The sequence below is a fragment of the Ranitomeya imitator genome, chromosome 2 (genome assembly GCF_032444005.1).
Source record: "Ranitomeya imitator isolate aRanImi1 chromosome 2, aRanImi1.pri, whole genome shotgun sequence".
Classification (NCBI taxonomy): domain Eukaryota; kingdom Metazoa; phylum Chordata; class Amphibia; order Anura; family Dendrobatidae; genus Ranitomeya; species Ranitomeya imitator.
This window is the reverse complement of record NC_091283.1, coordinates 836,481,167-836,499,426: the sequence shown is the minus strand read 5'-3', so window position 1 is coordinate 836,499,426 and position 18,260 is coordinate 836,481,167. Positions and strand designations below refer to the sequence as shown.

The 18,260-nt window shown below is 41.1% G+C and overlaps 1 protein-coding gene across 1 annotated transcript in view; it reads left to right on the top strand.

Annotated features, from left to right (window-relative positions):
- Positions 1 to 2,834: 2,834 nt before the first annotated feature.
- Positions 2,835 to 18,260, top strand: part of LOC138666864 (uncharacterized) — a 39,323-nt gene continuing 23,897 nt past the window's right edge. The window contains 8 exon segments of the mRNA XM_069755044.1: positions 2,835 to 2,969; positions 3,688 to 3,840; positions 3,963 to 4,142; positions 4,226 to 4,349; positions 5,023 to 5,211; positions 6,939 to 8,636; positions 12,458 to 12,698; positions 12,937 to 13,074. Coding sequence (XP_069611145.1) covers positions 3,757 to 3,840; positions 3,963 to 4,142; positions 4,226 to 4,349; positions 5,023 to 5,211; positions 6,939 to 8,636; positions 12,458 to 12,698; positions 12,937 to 13,074 — 2,654 coding nt within the window. The 5' untranslated portion in view covers positions 2,835 to 2,969; positions 3,688 to 3,756.

Sequence of the window (18,260 nt, the reverse complement as noted above, 5' to 3'; positions counted from 1 at the left end):
GATGGGAGCAGCAAATTAAAGAACGGTGGCGCAGGATGGGAGCAGCACATGACAGAACGGGGGCGCAGGATGGGAGCAGCACATGACAGAATAGGGCAGCACATGACAGAACTGGGGTGCAGGATGGCAGCAGCACATGAAAGAACGGGGGTGCAGGATGGAAGCAGGACATGACAGAACGGGGGCGCAGGATGGGAGCAGCACATGACAGAATAGGGCAGCACATGACAGAACGGGGGTGCAGGATGGCAGCAGCACATGACAGAATGGGGGCGCAGGATGGGAGCAGCACATGACAGGATGGGGACGCAGGATGGGAGCAGCACATGACAGGATGGGGACGCAGGATGGGTGCAGCACATGACAGGATGGGGACCATATACCAATATAAATGAACGGGTTCTATAGCTAGTTATATATATCCCCAAATAGCTTCAATAAATAAATATATATATATATAATAATCCTTATTTTTATATAGCGCTAACATATTCCGAAGCGCTTTACAGGTTGCACACACTATTGTTGCTGTCCCCGTTGGGGCTCACAATCTAAATTCCCTATCAGTATGTCTTTGGAATGTGGGAGGAAACCCACGCAAACACAGGGAGAACATACAAACTCCCTGCAGATGTTGTCCAAGGTGGGATTAGAACCCAGGACTCCAGCGCTGCAATGCTAACCACTGAGCCACCGTGCTGCCCATATATATAAACCAAAGAAAAAATAAAACATTACAAAATAAAAAAAATGTTTAATAAGATAATGCTTAAAATAGAAGACGTAGAAAAAGTGACATAAGGGATAAAGAAACAGGGGAAGGAAAGTGACATCCAGGATCCAAGTGCAGAAAACCCTCAGGACACGATCCCCCTGATCTGATAAATCTATTAATCCAGCACCATGACAACCAGCTCACGCTGAGCCTCCTGGTAAAGTGGTCCCTGACTCCTCCCACATGTGACATATCACATGACTGTGACATCACCACAGGTCCTGTAAGCACAGTACAGCCATAGATTTAGTGTGCGACTCTGCAGGTGGAGAAGGTACGTGGAGATTCACTGTTACTAGGAACCAGCCTACTTTTAGTAATCGAGTATGTGTTTGTCAACAGTCAGAATTTTTCAGTTAAAGTCTCTGAGGTAACGTTACCTTGGCATGCCAGAGCCGGTATGTCACTCTCCGCAAGGAGAAACGTTACTCCTTAGACCTTAGTCCAGAGCCTTTCACTTAGCCAAATCAGTTCTCATGCTTTGCAATGACGAGGGCCAACACCCTGAAACACGGTGACTGCAAATTGAGATTGTGATTTGGCTTTTATCCTATATCGCATTTCAAGGATCGTTAAAGGGTCAGTAGTGACTTGTAGGATTGCTGCTTCCAACAGGTGGCGCTTTAGAGTTGAAATCCTCTTCCTCTTTGACGAGACAATTTGTATATCAGTTTATGTCACCGTTTGATGGCTGGTATTATATTCCTCCTAATTTGCAGCAGAACAACACAGAGACTACTCTACAACATCTCCAAGCTGGAATGAGGTGGAGCATAGCGGTCACTGTGAGGTCAGACCGATACTCTGTTCTCTGATTGGTGCTAACGGACATGATCGCCCGATCGCTTCAATCAGTGCTGCGACGGGTTACAGTGCTGTTGCTAAGCTCCAGCCAATGCTCGGTGCTGTTACAGTACCAATCATAGCTGGACTTCAGTGTTTCAGACTGTGTGGATGCGGGGGGATATAACAAAAAAAAACCTGGCGATGAGCACAGGTGCCCTGCTGTCAGTAATAGCAGGCACCTTCATGCAATCACTGTGCCTTTAGTCACGGTGCCACATGATCGCCAGGACGTATCCATACGCCTAAGGTCTTGAACCCCTTCCCAAGCAGGACGTATAGAAACGGCCAAGATCGTGAAGGGGTTAAAGGCAGGGAGAGTGAAATATATATTGGCAGGATCACAGTCATTTTGCCTCTTGAGACCCCCTTAGTGTTCTTACCCATTACAATACCACTTTCATGTCCCTCGTAGAGTATGATACCCCTAAAAATGCATCTCACACACAGCATGATTCCCTCACATTGCAACACACTATGATGTCCCTGTAGCATACCCACACAGTATGATGTCCCCAGTGACTCTACACCATGGTATGCTGCCCCACAAACTGTTTGCTGGACCCTATCGACCTTCACACAGTATACCGTCCCCACAGCCTCCACCACTACACACACTGTATGATACCCCCGGTCACACCTCCCACAATAAAATGCCTCTACACAGTATGATTGTTCCCACAGTATGATGGCCACAATAGCCACCCACACAGTATGTCTCCACAGATTTATATGCACAGTATGATGGCCTTGATAGCCCACAGAAAATATACTGAAGCCACAATATAATGGTCCCTACATAATCCAACCCCACAGTGATTTCCTCCACAGTATACTGCTTTCACAGCCCTCCACACTGTATGATGCCCCCACAGTCTCCCACACAATATGTTGCCCCCACATAAAATTTGATGTCCACACAAAGCATGATGCCCACACAGCACTCCACACTGTATGATGGTCCCACAAAGCATGATGCCCCTCAAACTCACCAGCATACGTTATGATGCCCCCACAGACTCCACCATAAAGTATGATGACCCGACATTATATATCTTTTATTTTTCAGAGAACCCCAATAAGGGTGTGTGTGTACATGTATTGATTTGTCACTTGTTTGCCACAATTTCAAGGATTTACTAAAAAAAAGCACAATATTAATATTGACTTATGTAACTAATGTGTGCCAATTTTTTCCCAAAAAATAACTAGCTCCTGAAGAAAGGGGAAACCTCTCTGAAGAGTGGGCAAATCTCCAGGGTGCTGCAGAAACCTCTAATAAGGCAGCTGCTCTGGGTCTACAGTGGCAAGTAAAAGTTTGGGCTAAATTACTGCTATTGTGAACAGTTACGTAAGTTGAAGACTAAATGAACTCTAAAAGGCCTAAAGTTAAAGATGACGCATTTCCTTTGAATTTTAGACAAGAAATATATATATAAAACTATATCCCTGTGTTTCCTCACCTGAATCCCTCTTGAGTTTTGCGAATTTTGAATTTCTGCCATTTTTGGGGGGTGAGCGCCATATTTTTCACTTCCACTTCTCTTGTAGTGACTGTATATATCACTATCAATGTATTCAAACTAGTTTTCTGGAGTAGCTGAAGCACCATATTCTTCAGCAGACAAGCCCAATCTTGTGGAATACAGCGCACACTACACCAGGTCTGTATGACCTCCTATAAAACCATCTCAAAGGGGTTGTCCTTTACTTCCATATTGAAGATCTATCCTTGCGATATGTCTTCAATAGCAGATCTATATGGGTTTGATACCTGACACCAAACACTTGTTTTTAGCTTCCATGAAAGTCTGCGGGCTGGGAGCGTCATTATGCAGGGAAAAATAGTGAGGGGGAAGCAGCACGGAGTCAGCAATGTGACTCTCAGGATCTATGGAGCTTCCAGAGATCAGAATCCCACCAATCATTAAGTTTTAGCATGTCCTATCAATATGGCATCACGTAACAAGATTATACCCCTCTTTGTTTTCCCTTATTACATTCAGTAATTGTACTTTCTACAAGGGATTTTGTATGATGTTACATCGGCTTATCTTGTTTCTATTTAGAGTCCGACAATATCGGATCTTCTCAGTGGAGATCTTCTATATAAGAGAATTATCCTGATTGCCCTGTCAATGATGGATAGAATCAGAGAAGGAAATATGGCAGAGACTATACTAAATCTCACCCTGGAGATCCTCTTCCGAATTACCGGAGAGGTGAGAGATTCTTATGATGTCACATTACATCATCTATGGTAATAACAGATGATATGGCCGAAGAGGTGAGGACTCTGGAATTGTCTGAAATAAGATTTATTAATGTGTCTCTCCATAAACAGAATTACATGATTGTGAAGAAGGAATCTAGTGATCACTGTCAGGCCTCTGTGCCTGAGGGATGGGCAGAAATCCTGAGCCCAATCACGGGGTCTCCATTGCACCCCCGGATACATGAGGACATCAATGACCAGAAAATCCTAGAACTCACCTACAAGATGATTGAGCTGCTGACTGGAGAGGTAACACTGCTGGGAATGCTGGGAGATTATACAGTGACGCTATGAAGGGATCGGGGGGATGACGGTGTCATTGTATGTGACAGGTTCCTATAAGGTGTCAGGACGTCACTGTCTACTTCTCCATGGAGGAGTGGGAGTTTCTCGAAGGGCACAAGGATCAGTACAAAGAAATTATGATGGAGGTTCCCCAGCCCCACACATCACCAGGTAACATGACAAAATGAGGCTATATTTTTACATATCTTATGTATTGAATTAATTTTAAACGTATTAATACACTGACAAGTGTGGTGCAGCAGTATTCACACTGCGGTGATGAGGCAGTGACCCAGGAAAAGTTCAAAACAAAGTGTGTTTAATGTCCAAAACTCACAGAAAAAACAGCACCCAGTATCCCTCGGATCATGGCTGGAAACAAGACAGTCCACATCCGAGACTGGTTGCCGTGGTTGACTACACCGCCATGTACGCTCAGGGGTGCCATGTCTTTTGGCTCCACTTGCCTGTGTTGCCTCACACAGGTAGAGATGTGCAGAGCCTTCTGCTCTGCACGCTTGCAAAAACCAAACTGATACACCCAACCCTCTGCTGCAGGGGTTTCTACAAACAAACCTGTGGCCTTAGGCCACATAGAAAACCAAGGGTCGGGGAAAGAAATGGACGACCCCACTACCATCTTGTCCATTTAAAAAATAAAAGCGCCCATGGCAGGTTTTCTTAAATCTGCCTTGGACAAATAGCTTGCCCAAGACTGACACTTCTATTTTGAGTATGAGCCCTAACCTTGTGACTTGTTATAACTGTAAGTTTGGGTAAAGCGTTATAAAATAGAAACATTTTTAAAGGTATTATTACTCAAAAAAAGTTTTATTTTTGTCAGATGACTTTACCAGGAGCTCAGCAGAACCTCTGAAATCAGATTTCATATCAGATAATCTTGATGTTACAACAGCTACGTATGAAGGGCCTGCTGTTATCACAGATATATCCTCATCTTCTGATTCATCACAGACTGATAAGCAAAATGAAATTCACATAAGGGTTGAGAAACCTCAAACAGCTCAGAAAGGTGAGAAACCATTTTATGTTGAGAATATGGAAAAAGTTATTACCAAGTTCAGAAATGTTTTTCCTGTGTGTGTGAATTTTTTTTCCCTAACTTACTGAATTAGTAATGGGGGCGTTTGATGTCAGCTGACATTACAAAGCTGACATCAACCTCAAAAACCATTACCTCGCTTGCCAACACACCAGGGCAAGCGGGAAAAGCTGAGGATAAGTACCAGAATTGGCACATTTAATGGATGCGCCATTTCTGGGGCGGCTGAGGATTGATATATCCGTGGCTATTAATATCAGCCTGCAGCTGTCTACTTTGCCTTAGCTGGTTATTAAAAAATAGGGGGGACCCTACATCATTTTTTAGGGCCCCCTATTTTTAATAAATAGCTAAGGCAAATCAGACAGCTGCGAACTGATATTAATAGGTTGTAAAGCTGCATGGATATTGTCCCTTCCCAGTCTGAACATACCAGCTCACAGCTGTTTGTTTTCCCTTTGCGAGTTTTAAAACTGTGTGTCTTTTTAAATTTTTATTTTTAGTGTCAGGCCATGTCACATGTTGCACTGGTCAATCATAGCCATGCCATTAATTGACATGGCTGTGATGGAGCCGGAAGTGCCCACAACCTTGAAACATGTTGATTGGCTGCTCTGCAGCCTTTCAACAAGCTTTGTTAGACATCCGGACTCAAACAGAAAACTGGACATAGATTAAGTAGTCTTTGTTTCAGGTCTGGTATCGGACACTAGAAGTCCAGTACAAACTTTGAACTTTTTAGTTAGGGTTCGCTCATCCCTACTTACTATACATCAGAGAGGTCACACAGAGAGAAGCCATATTCATGTTTCGAATCAAAACTTGTTTTACATCAGTGAAATGACACAGTGAAGAAGCCACATTCATGTGGGAAATGTTTTCACTAGGAATCACAACTTGTTATATACAGCTCTGGCAAAAATTAAGAGACTACCACATCAAAATCCTGTCATGGGCAGTCCAATCTCCAGACCTGAACCCCATTGAAAACCTCTGGAATGTAATCAAGAGGATGATGGATAGTTACAAGCCATCACACAAAGAAGAACTGTTTAAATTTTTGCACCAGAAGCAGTGTAAAAGACTGGGGGAAAGCATGCCAAGACGCATGAAAACTGTGATTAAAAATCATGGTTATTCCACAAAATATTGATTTCTGAACGCTTCCTGAATTAAAACATTAGTATTGTTGTTTGTAAATGATTATGAACTTGTTTTCTTTGCATTATTTGAGGTCTGAAAGCACTGTTTTTTTATTTTTACCATTTTTCTTTGTCAGAAAAAAATACAAAATTTATTGCTTGGAAATTCGGAGACATTTTGTCAGAAGTTTATAGAATAAAAGAACAATTTACATTTTACTCAAAAATATACCTATAAAGAGGAAAAAAACGGACAAACTGAACATTTTGCAGTGGTCTCTTAATTTTTGCCAGAGCTGTATATAGAAGTCATATGAAGAAAATAATTTTCATACTCAGAATGTTAAAAATGTTTTACCCAAGAATCATATCTTTTTACTCATGACAGGACTCAGACGTGCCATGTTCAGAATATAGGAAATATTTTAATCACAAATTACATCTTGATTTGTTATTTTTGATGAAATTTCAGACATGTTTGGGGAAAATGTTACACAATATGAACAGACTTTTAAGGGATTATAACTCCAAAATAATAAATTTTATTATTGGCAGATGACTGTACCATGAACACAAAAGGACATCTTGATCTGAATATCAAAAGAGCTACATATGAAGAGCAAGCTATTATCACGTCATCTCCTAATTCATCTCAAACTGATAAAATGTCCTGGAGTCTTATAAACAGTCAACCAGATCACAAAGGAGAGAAGCCACATTCATGTTCAGACTGTGGAAAACATTATAAACTGAAAACGCATCTTATTATACATCAGAGAGTTCACACAGGGAAGAAGCCATATTCATGTTCAGAATGTGGGAAATGTTTTCCACATAAATCAACTCTCATTACACATAAGAGAAAACACAGAGGTGAGAAGCCATATACTTGTTCAAAATGTGGGAAATGTTATCGCCAGAAATCACTTTTAATTATACATAATAGAAGTCACACAGGGGAAAAGCCATATTCATGTTCAGAATGTGGGAAATGTTTTAGCCAGAAATCATATCTTGTTTTACATCAGAAAATACACTCAAAGGAGAAACCATATTGGTGTTCAGAATGTGGGAAAGGTTATATTCTGAAATCACAGCTTGTTATACACCAGAGAAGTCACACAGGTGAAAAGCCATTTTTGTGTTCAGAATGTGGTAAAGGTTTTACAAGTAAAGCACAACTTGTTATACATTATAGATGTCACACAGGGGAGAAGTCTTATTCATGCAAAGAATGTGGGAAATGTTTTACAGTTAAATCATATCTTGTTATACATCAGAGAATTCACACTGGTGAGAAGCCATATTCTTGTTCAAAATGTGGAAAATATTTTTCCCAAAAATCAAGTCTTCTTATACATGATAAAAGTCATACTGGAAGGAAGCTTTGTTCATGTTCAGAATGTGGGAAATCTTTTACTAAGAATTCAAGTCTTATTGCACACCAGAGAATTCACACAGGGGTTTTGCCATATTCTTGTTCAGAATGTGGTAAATTGTTTCGTAGTAAATCAAATCTGGTTTTACACCTGAGAATTCACACAGGGGAAAAGCCATATTCATGCCCAGAATGCAAAAAATGTTTTACTGGTAAATCAAATCTTATTAGCCACGAGAGAACTCACACAGAGAAGAAACCTTATTCATGTTCCCAATGTAGAAAATATTTTAAGCAAAAAGCACAGCTTAATAACCATCAGAAAAATCACACAGGGGAGAAACCATTTTCTTGTTCAGAATGTGGGATATATTTTAAACGGAAATGGAATCTTACAAGACATCAGAGAAGTCACACAGGGGAAAGGCCATTTTCATGTTCAGAATGTGGGAAATGTTTTAGTCTGAAATCGCATCTTGCTGCACATCAGAGAAGTCACACAGGGGAGAAGCCATATTCATGTTCAGAATGTGGGAAATGTTTTACGCATAAAACAAGTCTTGGTAAGCATCAGATAAGTCACACAGGGGAGAAGCCATTTTCATGTTCAGAATGTGGGAAATGTTTTACAAGTAAAACAAATCTTGATAATCATCAGAGAATTCACACAGGGGTGAAGCCATATTCATGTTCAGAATGTGGGAAACGTTTTAGAAATAAAACAGATCTTGTTAAGCATCAGAGAATTCACACAGGGGAGAAGCCGTATTCATGTTCAGAATGTGGCAAATCTTTTAGCCGGAAACAACATCTTACTAGACATCAGACAAGTCACTGATGGAAGAGGCCATTTTCATGTTCTGAATGTGGGAAATGTTTGCACAAAAGTCAATTCTTATTAAACATCAAAAAATTCACATGTGGAAGTAGCAATTTTCTTTTTTCAATAGCAAATCAAACAAGATAAAAAAAAATTACAGTCATAATAAAGTTAAATATATAAGGGAAAAGAGACAAGCATTAAAAACTAAATGATTGCGAAATGTATGAAATTATCAATAAATGTCTGTTAAGCAAAAAAGCAAATAGAATCGTGAAAACACCCCTATATATCAACCGTGTGCGTAGAATATTTCACATTAATACACTGTATATAATTGCGCCTGAAAACTTGTTTCTAATTGTTAGTAAGTGTTTTATTAAAACATTTGCTATTATAAAAATGAGTAGTAAGGGGGAGGGATGTTTCATCAAAAAGAAATCTGACAGGTGCCCCGCCCACTATCAAATTGATATCAAAGTGATATCAAATTGGTATCAAATTGATCTTATAGAGAATTAAATAGATATTGTATGGCTATCGTAGTGTATTAAGGGGAATAAAATAGTTATTATACATCGATCGTAGTATTGATTACTGGCACGATTCCTACAAACTGTTTTATAAGCCGATTGATACGTTAATGAGAATTGTTTCCTTGTGCCTATTATTTTATAGGGCCAATAATTATTCCAAAGAGAAACAAAGTGGGATTGATCCGATAATCAGAATCTGATTGTGCCTATTATTTTATAGGGACAATAATTATATAGGTTTTTGCTGCAGCTATTATTTATATAGGTTCTATTATCTATAGCGTTGATATTATGCTTTTATTGTCAATTTGATACGCTAAAAAGGAGTAAAATAAAGAACGAGAGACGTGGTTTTTCAGATAAAAGTTATAATGTTTATTGAACAAAATCAATGACATTTTATAAAGATGTATGAATAAATTTCATTGTTCAATTAGAATCAATCAGTTATAACGCGTTTCTTGAAATCCACAATACAGAGCAATTAAACAAATCTTTTTTTCAGATAATAGTTATTTTCATTTTAATTAAATCAATTATCACTCAACACTCGCTATTACAATCATATAGATGAAAACATAATATTTCTTAGGCTACAGGCATTTTGAAGATTCCATCTTGTAGAGTCATTAGCAGCAGGTGTTACATAGGACAAAGTTCTTTAGCTATTCAAAGTTTTTTCAAGACCAAAAATAAGTTCATTTGTTTATCCAAAAAGCAAAAAATACCTTACAACTGTGCTTTTGTTGGCAGTCTGAGATATTACACTACACCGAATAAACATTTTCCTCAAGGAATCACCTGTTGCCTAGTTTAGGTTCTGAGTTGTAAAAGTCAACTGGTCTCAATTTGTTTATCCAGGAGTAAAGTCAGTTGCTCTCATTTCAGTAATGAATGTATTCATTTATTCATACTGAACAAAGAGCCCTGTATATTTGGTAAATATTATGATTATTACATATTTATTACATTAATTATTACATACTTAGGCAGTTAACTGGTTCATGCAGCTTTACATGAACACCCGAGCCTTACACCATGGCTGGTCCGAATAACTATAGCAATTGTTACCATCCACCTCTCGTGTCTCCCCTTCTCCTCATAGTTTGTAAGCTTGCGAGCAGGGCCCTCATTCTTCCTGGTATGTGTTTTGAACTGTATTTCTGTTATGCTGTAATGTCTATTGTCTGTGCAAGTCCCCTCTATAATTTGTAAAGCGCTGCGGAATATGTTGGCGCTATATAAATAAAAATTATTATTATGAGAGCTGCAATTATTAAAGCTTGACCCAGCTGAATTGCGCATTACAAAATCATAAACTGTTATCATTAATTAGTAAATTGACATAATATCTCACTATATGTCCATCCCCTGGCCAAATGTTTCAGAATAAACGCACAATAATGGCCGCAATCAGTACTATATGTTTCCTGGAGCTGCTTATCTTGATAGCAGTATAGTTCACTATTTCTCTTTAAGAACTTTACAAACTCGTCAGGTAAAAGTACGTTGTCCGGGGAGAAACCATAACTATCAAAAAAAATGGCCTTCTTATCATCGCATAGTAAAATCATTATCCAATTTTTTCCGCTATTCTTTGAGTTGTCGGTGTTCACTATATAGGCCGCGGGTCTCTTAGTCACTCTTTCTTCCGGAAGCAAATCACACGGAAACACCCCAGAAAATATTCGTTCTGTATAACAATCCTTCTTCATCAGCCTTATAATTTGCATGGAGTCAATCATCAGTAGAAATCATACAAGACTTTACGACGGTTATTAATATCTAGAATAGATGAGTTCAAGGCATACACCATCATATTTACAGTGTGTGGGGTAGGAAAAGCAAAGCGTACTTCGGCACGTAGGTTACCTGTTTTAATGAGTGAGAAGTGTTCTCCAGGTTCTTGATCAGCTGATAAATCAAATGCAAAGTATGTGAATCCATCCATAAATTCTTCTCGATCAATCGCTAGAGCACAATCAGCCTTTTGTTTACCAGATATATGGGCGAGGGCCATATATTCTCTAACTGCTAGATCAATATTGAAATTGGGTTGATACGGCAGGACCGGAATCTGCTGGCCATCCAAAAATAAAGACGCATTATTCATGTTATAATGATGAAAGTTCAACGGGTTTTTATTATACGCTCCGCTGAGAGCTTCATTATCTGCAAAACCCAATATAATCAAACGGGGAAGGTAATAAAAAATGAACCGGATTCCATTCTTATATATCCGCCAGCTGGGAATCTTTTATCCAACTGTTAAATTTTTCCGGATATCCAACCCATTTGACGAGATAAACTGTCGAACATCTGACACATTTTTTTCTCAAAATCTTTTCTACTTTATAGAGACGATTCTCATCCGTTGGTACTTTTTGTATCTCCTCCTTATAAAATTAACCCTGTATACGTTTGAACAGAATGAAGGCAATTTCTTTATTGGTAAACGAGGTGATGTATTAAGGGAAGATTTTGTAAAGTCGGGCTATTATTCAAATATTACGGATCTCATAAGAGCGATTAATGAGCGTATTGACTCCTTGAAGGTTGCCAGCGATGATATACCTGTTAATCTTTTAGGACCGATTTTTGGTGATATATTTAATCAGACGAAGCTTATATTGAACAGAATTGACCTTAAGATCAAGTTAACACGAAATAACGACTCTTTCTGTCTGATGTCGGCTGAAGCTGATCTGCTTAAAGTACAAATTTTACAAGCCTCTCTCTATGTAAAGAGAGTACAAGTTTCGCCAGCTGTACGGATAGGCCATTGTCAAGCCCTGTTAAATGCCACAGCAAAATACGCTATTGATAGGGTATGCATGAAAGTGTACAGCATTCCTGCAGGGACACGAATCTCCAACCATGAGAACTTTTGTTTAGGTTCTCTTCCCCGTTTGATTATATTGGGTTTTGTAGATAATGAAGCTCTCAGCGGAGTTTGCCCAGAGATCTAATTTATCATGTACCAGCATTATTAGCAATCCCGATGAGCTTTTTCAACATGTTTTTTTTACCGTACTATGACATTTCAATGGTGCATTTTATTGATGATGAAACCGCAACAATTGATTGGAAATATACAGAAGGACACCACACCGTCAACAGAAACACAAACATTTTTATAGCCTGCTTTACAACAGCGTATGCCAGAGTAGAGCTTTACTCTACTGGACAAGCTGCAGGAAAGGTGTCTTTATCACGACACAGATTCCGTTATTTTTGTGCATAGAGAAGGTGAGTGGAGTCCTCCTTTAGGTGATTATCTGGGGGAAATTGACCTGTGAGATGCCTGAAGATACTTACATCACTGAATTTGTATCTGCAGGTCCAAAAACTTACGGCTACAAACTCAACACTGGTAAAACTGTCTTAAAAGTGAAGGGGATAACACTAAATGTTGGTAACACGCGATCTATTAATTTCGACAGTCTAAAAGATCTAGTACTGGACTATCAGCGTAATTCCGATTCTGAAACACAAAAGCGTATTATCGTTGAACAGTCCGGCATTGTGAAAAATAAAATGTATTGGGACATTGAAACAAGAGCATTACGCAAAACACAAAAGTGTGTTTACCCAAAACGAATACTGATAGACGATTTTACCACTGTCCCTTTTGGTTATTAGATAAATACACACATTCTCATGCATTCTAGCAGGCCCATCTAATTCTGGAAAAAGTTATTTTGTGAAACAACTGTTATATAATATTGATGCTCATTTTTCTCACAATCCCGATAATATTGTTTGGTTTTATTCATGTTGGCAGAAGTTATATGACGAAATTACTCTTTCTTTCCCCAGCATCAGATTTGTGGAGGGTGTGCCAGATACTTTCGTAAATTATGAATTATTCCCTCCTGAAAAGGTAAATTTGACTATTGTTGATGATCTCATGGAGAGTGCTAGTGATAATAGTGAAATAGAAAAAGCCTTTACCAAGTATGTACCATTCTGACTCATGGATATGTAGAACGTAGTGGTGTCTGGATAGACCTTTCTTTTTAGGCGCTTCCGTATTCACCTGTACTCACGTTCATACCGATTAATCAGACAGCTTAACTCAGCCACGATCTCATGTAAGAAGACTCCAGGAAAAGAGGGTTGCTTTAACTGAAATTCTTGTATTATGATGAAAGTAGCAGGTAAAAAGGAATATTCAACAGAGGACATGTAGTAGGATGCATACAGATGGAGGAATGATAACAAAATGGAGAATAAGGGCGAGAACAAACATACATCACAGGACTACAGTGAGAGAGTTGGGCCAAAATACAGGGAAAGGCAAACTTCTGCCTAGAAAGAAGGATAGAACACAAGCAATGCAAACATTGAATGATTTCCTAAGTCGTGAGACATGACACTCCCCGTCTGAAATCCTTGGATTTCACGATGTCCGTAATTCTTCGAAGTCGTTCGAACCTGAAAAAACAAGAGGAAAGAAAACATGCATGCAATAATAAACATCAAAGATTTTAAAGTCCAAACTCGTTGTTGTCGACCCGTAGATCAAACCGAAAGATAAGTCCAAATATTTTAAACCCATCTTCAGATTGGGGAAGCCGCAAACATGCCAACTCTTCCACCAACCCAGAATCCAATGGGAATGTTAACAGTTAAATCCAATGGAAAATGTCAATATTCAATAAAACTGGGGGACGAGGAGGAATGCTCCCCGCCGTGAGCAACGTCCAGGAGCATGTTCAGTTCATGTGATGTCCTCCTTTCGTAGAAGCAGCACGAGTTCAGTGACCGGGCGGAAGAAGGTTCGGGTAGAGCCCCCTTTTGTCACCTTAACTTCTACCTTACGAGTCTTTCCGTCCTCACTGGGTAGGACCTTGGCGATAAGTCCAATTGGCCAGTCATTGCGATGAGCCTCTTTGTCCTTTAAGAGAACGAGGTCTCCTTCTTGGAGATTGGGACTGGGCATCTGCCATTTGTGACGGTTTTGAAGCATGTGCAAATATTCAGTCTTCCAGCGATGCCAAAACACGTTAGCCAGATGTTGTACTTGCCTCCACTGAGGTTTGTAAATGTCCTTGTTATTGAAATTCCCAGGCGGAACTGTAGCAGCTCCAGTCTTCTGTGTAAGAAGTGTAGCTGGAGTAAGGATCGCTGGAGCATCGGGGTCGGATGATACTGGAACCAAAGGTCTAGCATTTATTATGGCTGACACTTCTGCGAGGAAACTGACCAGAACTTCATGAGTAAGGGGAAGTTTATGGTCCAGCAACATGGAGTCGAGGATCCTTCGTGCAACACCAATTATGCGTTCCCAAGTTCCACCCATGTGTGAAGAGTGTGGAGGGTTGAATACCCAAGTGCATCCATTGTCGGACAAGAAGTTGTCAAACTGCAGTTCCTTGCAGGCTCCTACAAAGTTTGCGCCGCAGTCGGACCGGAGTTGCTTGGCAGGTCCCCGGATGGAAAAGAATCTTCTTAGGGCATTGATGAAGCTGGAGGTATCCATGGATTCAATTATCTCGATGTGAACTGCACGGATACTGAGACAGGTAAATAGGACAGCCCACCACTTACTGTTCGCGGCTCCTCCACGGGTTTTCCTGGTAACAACCGACCATGGCCCGAAGACGTCTACACCAACATATGAGAATGGATGGTCTGTGCTCAGTCGATCTGCTGGGAGGTTCACCATTTGTTGTTGTTGGTGATTTCCTCGTAACCTTCGACATTTGACACATCTATGGAGAACTGAGGAGATGCACCTTTTCATTCCCATGATCCACAAGCCAGCAGACCTGATGGCACCTTCAGTAAGATGTCTGCCTTGGTGCTGTACTCGTTCGTGATAGTGCCGAATCAACAGAGTAGTGACGTGATGTCGACCTGGAATGATGATAGGGTTCTGCTCCTTATCGTATAGGTCTGATTTACTTAAACGTCCACCCACTCTTAGAAACTTGAGATGATCGACTACTGGGTTCAAGTCGAGTAGGGTGCTGTTTTTGGACACACTGACTCCCTTGGTAATACTGCCAATCTCATGTGAATATTCTTCTTGTTGCACACACCTGATGATGACTTGTTCAGCATGGTCTATGTCGTCGGCAGTAAGATGACTCTTACACACGTGCCAACCATGGCACCCTGAGAGCTTGTCCTTTGTAAAACAGCGAGCAATGTGGATAAGACGAGCTACAGTTCGTACAACGGAAGACCAGCTTGAGAAGCGTTCAAAGCGGTGAGACTTCAAACCTTGCCTAGATGTCATTGAAGTATAGTGAGCAGAGATAGTTTGTCTTATCTCCTTGTCAGATTCTGGTTCCACCAGCTCATAAGCATTTTTGGTGTTGTTAGCACAGAAATCTTCGTACAGGAGACTAGGAGGCGCCAACCACATGTTATCACCAAGCTTAGAAGCAGCTGTGAGTCTTGTACCTCGGTCGGCTGGGTTTAAATCGGTGGAGATGTGATGCCACTGCTCAGGGCTAGAAAAACTTCTGATGCGCTCTACTCTGTTGCTCACATATGTATAGAACTGCTTCGTTTGGTTGTGTATGTACCCAAGTATCACCCTGCTGTCTGTGTAGAAGGTAAAGGAATCAATTGTAATGTCCATTTCGTCTCGTACAACTTCAGCAATTTCTACTGCCAATACCGCAGCGCAAAGCTCGAGTCTGGGTACAGAGTGTGCAGGCTTTGGAGTTAATTTGGTCTTACCCAGGATGAAACCACAATGCACCTTATTGGCTCCTAAGGTCATCAGATAAGCTACTGCGGCTATGGCTTCAGTAGATGCATCAGAAAAAATATGGACTTCTCTTCTGATTGCAGTCAAAGGTGATCTTGGAGAATAACAACGTGGAACTTGGAGTTGCTGTAAGAACTCCAGAGACTTCTTCCATGCTTCCCACCTTTGCTGTTTCTGAGTTGGAAGCGGGGTGTCCCAATCCGTGTTCTCGGCCGTAAGCTGTCTTAACAGTATCTTGCCTTGAATAGTGACGGGTGCTACAAACCCGAGAGGATCATAGATGCTATTTATGACAGATAGGACTCCTCGTTTGGTAAAGGGTTTGTCATAGGGTGACACTTGGAAGGTGAAGGTGTCCCGTTTGATATCCCACAGTAGACCAAGGCTGCGCTGTGTTGGAGGAATATCAGAACCCAAGTCGAGGTCTTTTAGGTTTGTGGCATGGTCCTCAGATGGAAACGCGTTCATTACCTCTTGACTGTTAGAGATAATCTTGTGGAGTCTGAGGTTTGATGTGGATAGCATTTCCTGTGTCCTGTAGAGTAGGTAAATTGCATCTTCACTTGTGGGTAAGGACTTGAGCCCATCGTCCACGTAGAAGTTCTTCTCTACAAATTGCCGAGCATCGGATCCGTACTCTCTCTCACCTTCCTGGGCTGTCCGTCTCAGACCATAGATCGCCACAGCAGGTGAGGGACAATTGCCGAAGACATGGACCTTCATCCGGTAGTCTATGACCGGATTGTTGACATTGTTGTCTTTGTGCCATAGGAACCTAAGATAGTTTCTGTTGTCTTCTTTCATGATGAAGCAATGAAACATCTGCTGAATGTCGGCCATTATGGCGACAGGTTCTTGTCTGAAGTGGATCAATACTCCAAGGAGGCTGTTGTTCAGGTTGGGCCCAGTTAGGAGCAGGTTATTGAGAGAGAGGCCTTCAAACTGAGCACTGGAGTCAAACACGACTCTGATCTGATTAGGCTTGCGAGGGTGATAGACACCAAAGGATGGAAGATACCCACATTCTTCTCCCTCCCTCAGTGGTGGCGCAGGTTCAGCATGATCTCTGTCAAAGATGTTCTGCATAAAGTCAATGAAATGCTTCTCCATCTCTGGTTTCCTCTTTAGGGTACGCTTTAAGGATGAGAACCTTGCAGTTGCTTGATGCAGGTTGTTCGGCAACCTCACTCTTGGGAAACGAAAGGGTAAAGGAGCTACCCAACTGTTGGAGTCGTCTTGAGCAAATTCTTTATCCATAACCTTTATGAATTCTTTATCTTCCCTTGTGGGTGCCAACTTGTTGTCACTACTTGTAGAGTCGAACACTGATGACCCGGGGTTTTCATCCCAGGGCTGGTGCGTGTTCATGTTGTTGAAGGATTCCTGTTGCCACTTGGTGTTGCTCACTTTCTCTTTCACCCAGTAGTGATGTGGGCATGGTTGGAAATGGGTGCTGCGACCATTTGACAAGATGTGTGTTTTGTAAGAGGAGATGTTGTTAGGTCTCTTCATCTTGTGTATGCAAACATTGCCTACGATTACCCAGCCTAGATCTAAGCGTTGGGCAAATGGTGCATCGTGTGGTCCGTTAATTTGCTGACGTACCTTGTGCAGCCGGAGAATGTCTCTGCCCAGCAGAATCAGGATATCTGCATTGTTGTTGAGGGCTGGTATCTTGTTTGCTATCCTCTTGAGATGTTGATGATGAAGAGCAGCCTCTGGCGTTGGGATCTCTTCTCGATTGGATGGAATCTGGTTGCAATCGACCAGTGTAGGTAACGGTATCTCGACGGTGTTCTCGAGAGATGTCGCTGTAAGACCACTGGCCCTTCTCCCAGAAAACTCTGTAACACCACTGCAGGTACCTAAGGTGTAAGGGTAAGCATTTCCCTTTAAGTTAAACATATCAAAAAGTTCTGACCTTGCAAGTGATCGGTTGCTCTGATCATCCAGAAGGACATACACCTTCACGGCTTTCTCTGGGTGACCGTTGGGATACACGTTCACCAGGCAAATCTTCGCACAGGACTTGTCCCAGTGGTTTTCTCCGCAGACTTCTGTGCATGAAGAAGATATTGTGGTATGGCTTGCAGTTTGAGCTGCTCCTCCCCGCCATGGCTCGTGGTGGGGGAAGGAGTAACTGTAGAGTCAGGACGGAATGGTTGGAGTGCTTGTACGTGGTCCTCACTGTCACACTCCATGCACTTAATTGTAGTTTTACAGTCTTTAGCAAGGTGTTCAGTAGAAGCACAACATCTGTAGCATACCCCGAACTTCTTTAGAAGCTCCTTACGTTCTTGGAGTGGTTTCTTCCTGAAGCCGATGCACTTTTTTAAGGGATGTGGCTTCTTGTGGATGGGACATTCACGATTTGGGTTCTCTATCTTTTCACCCTTGTTACTCTTGCCTGGGGCTG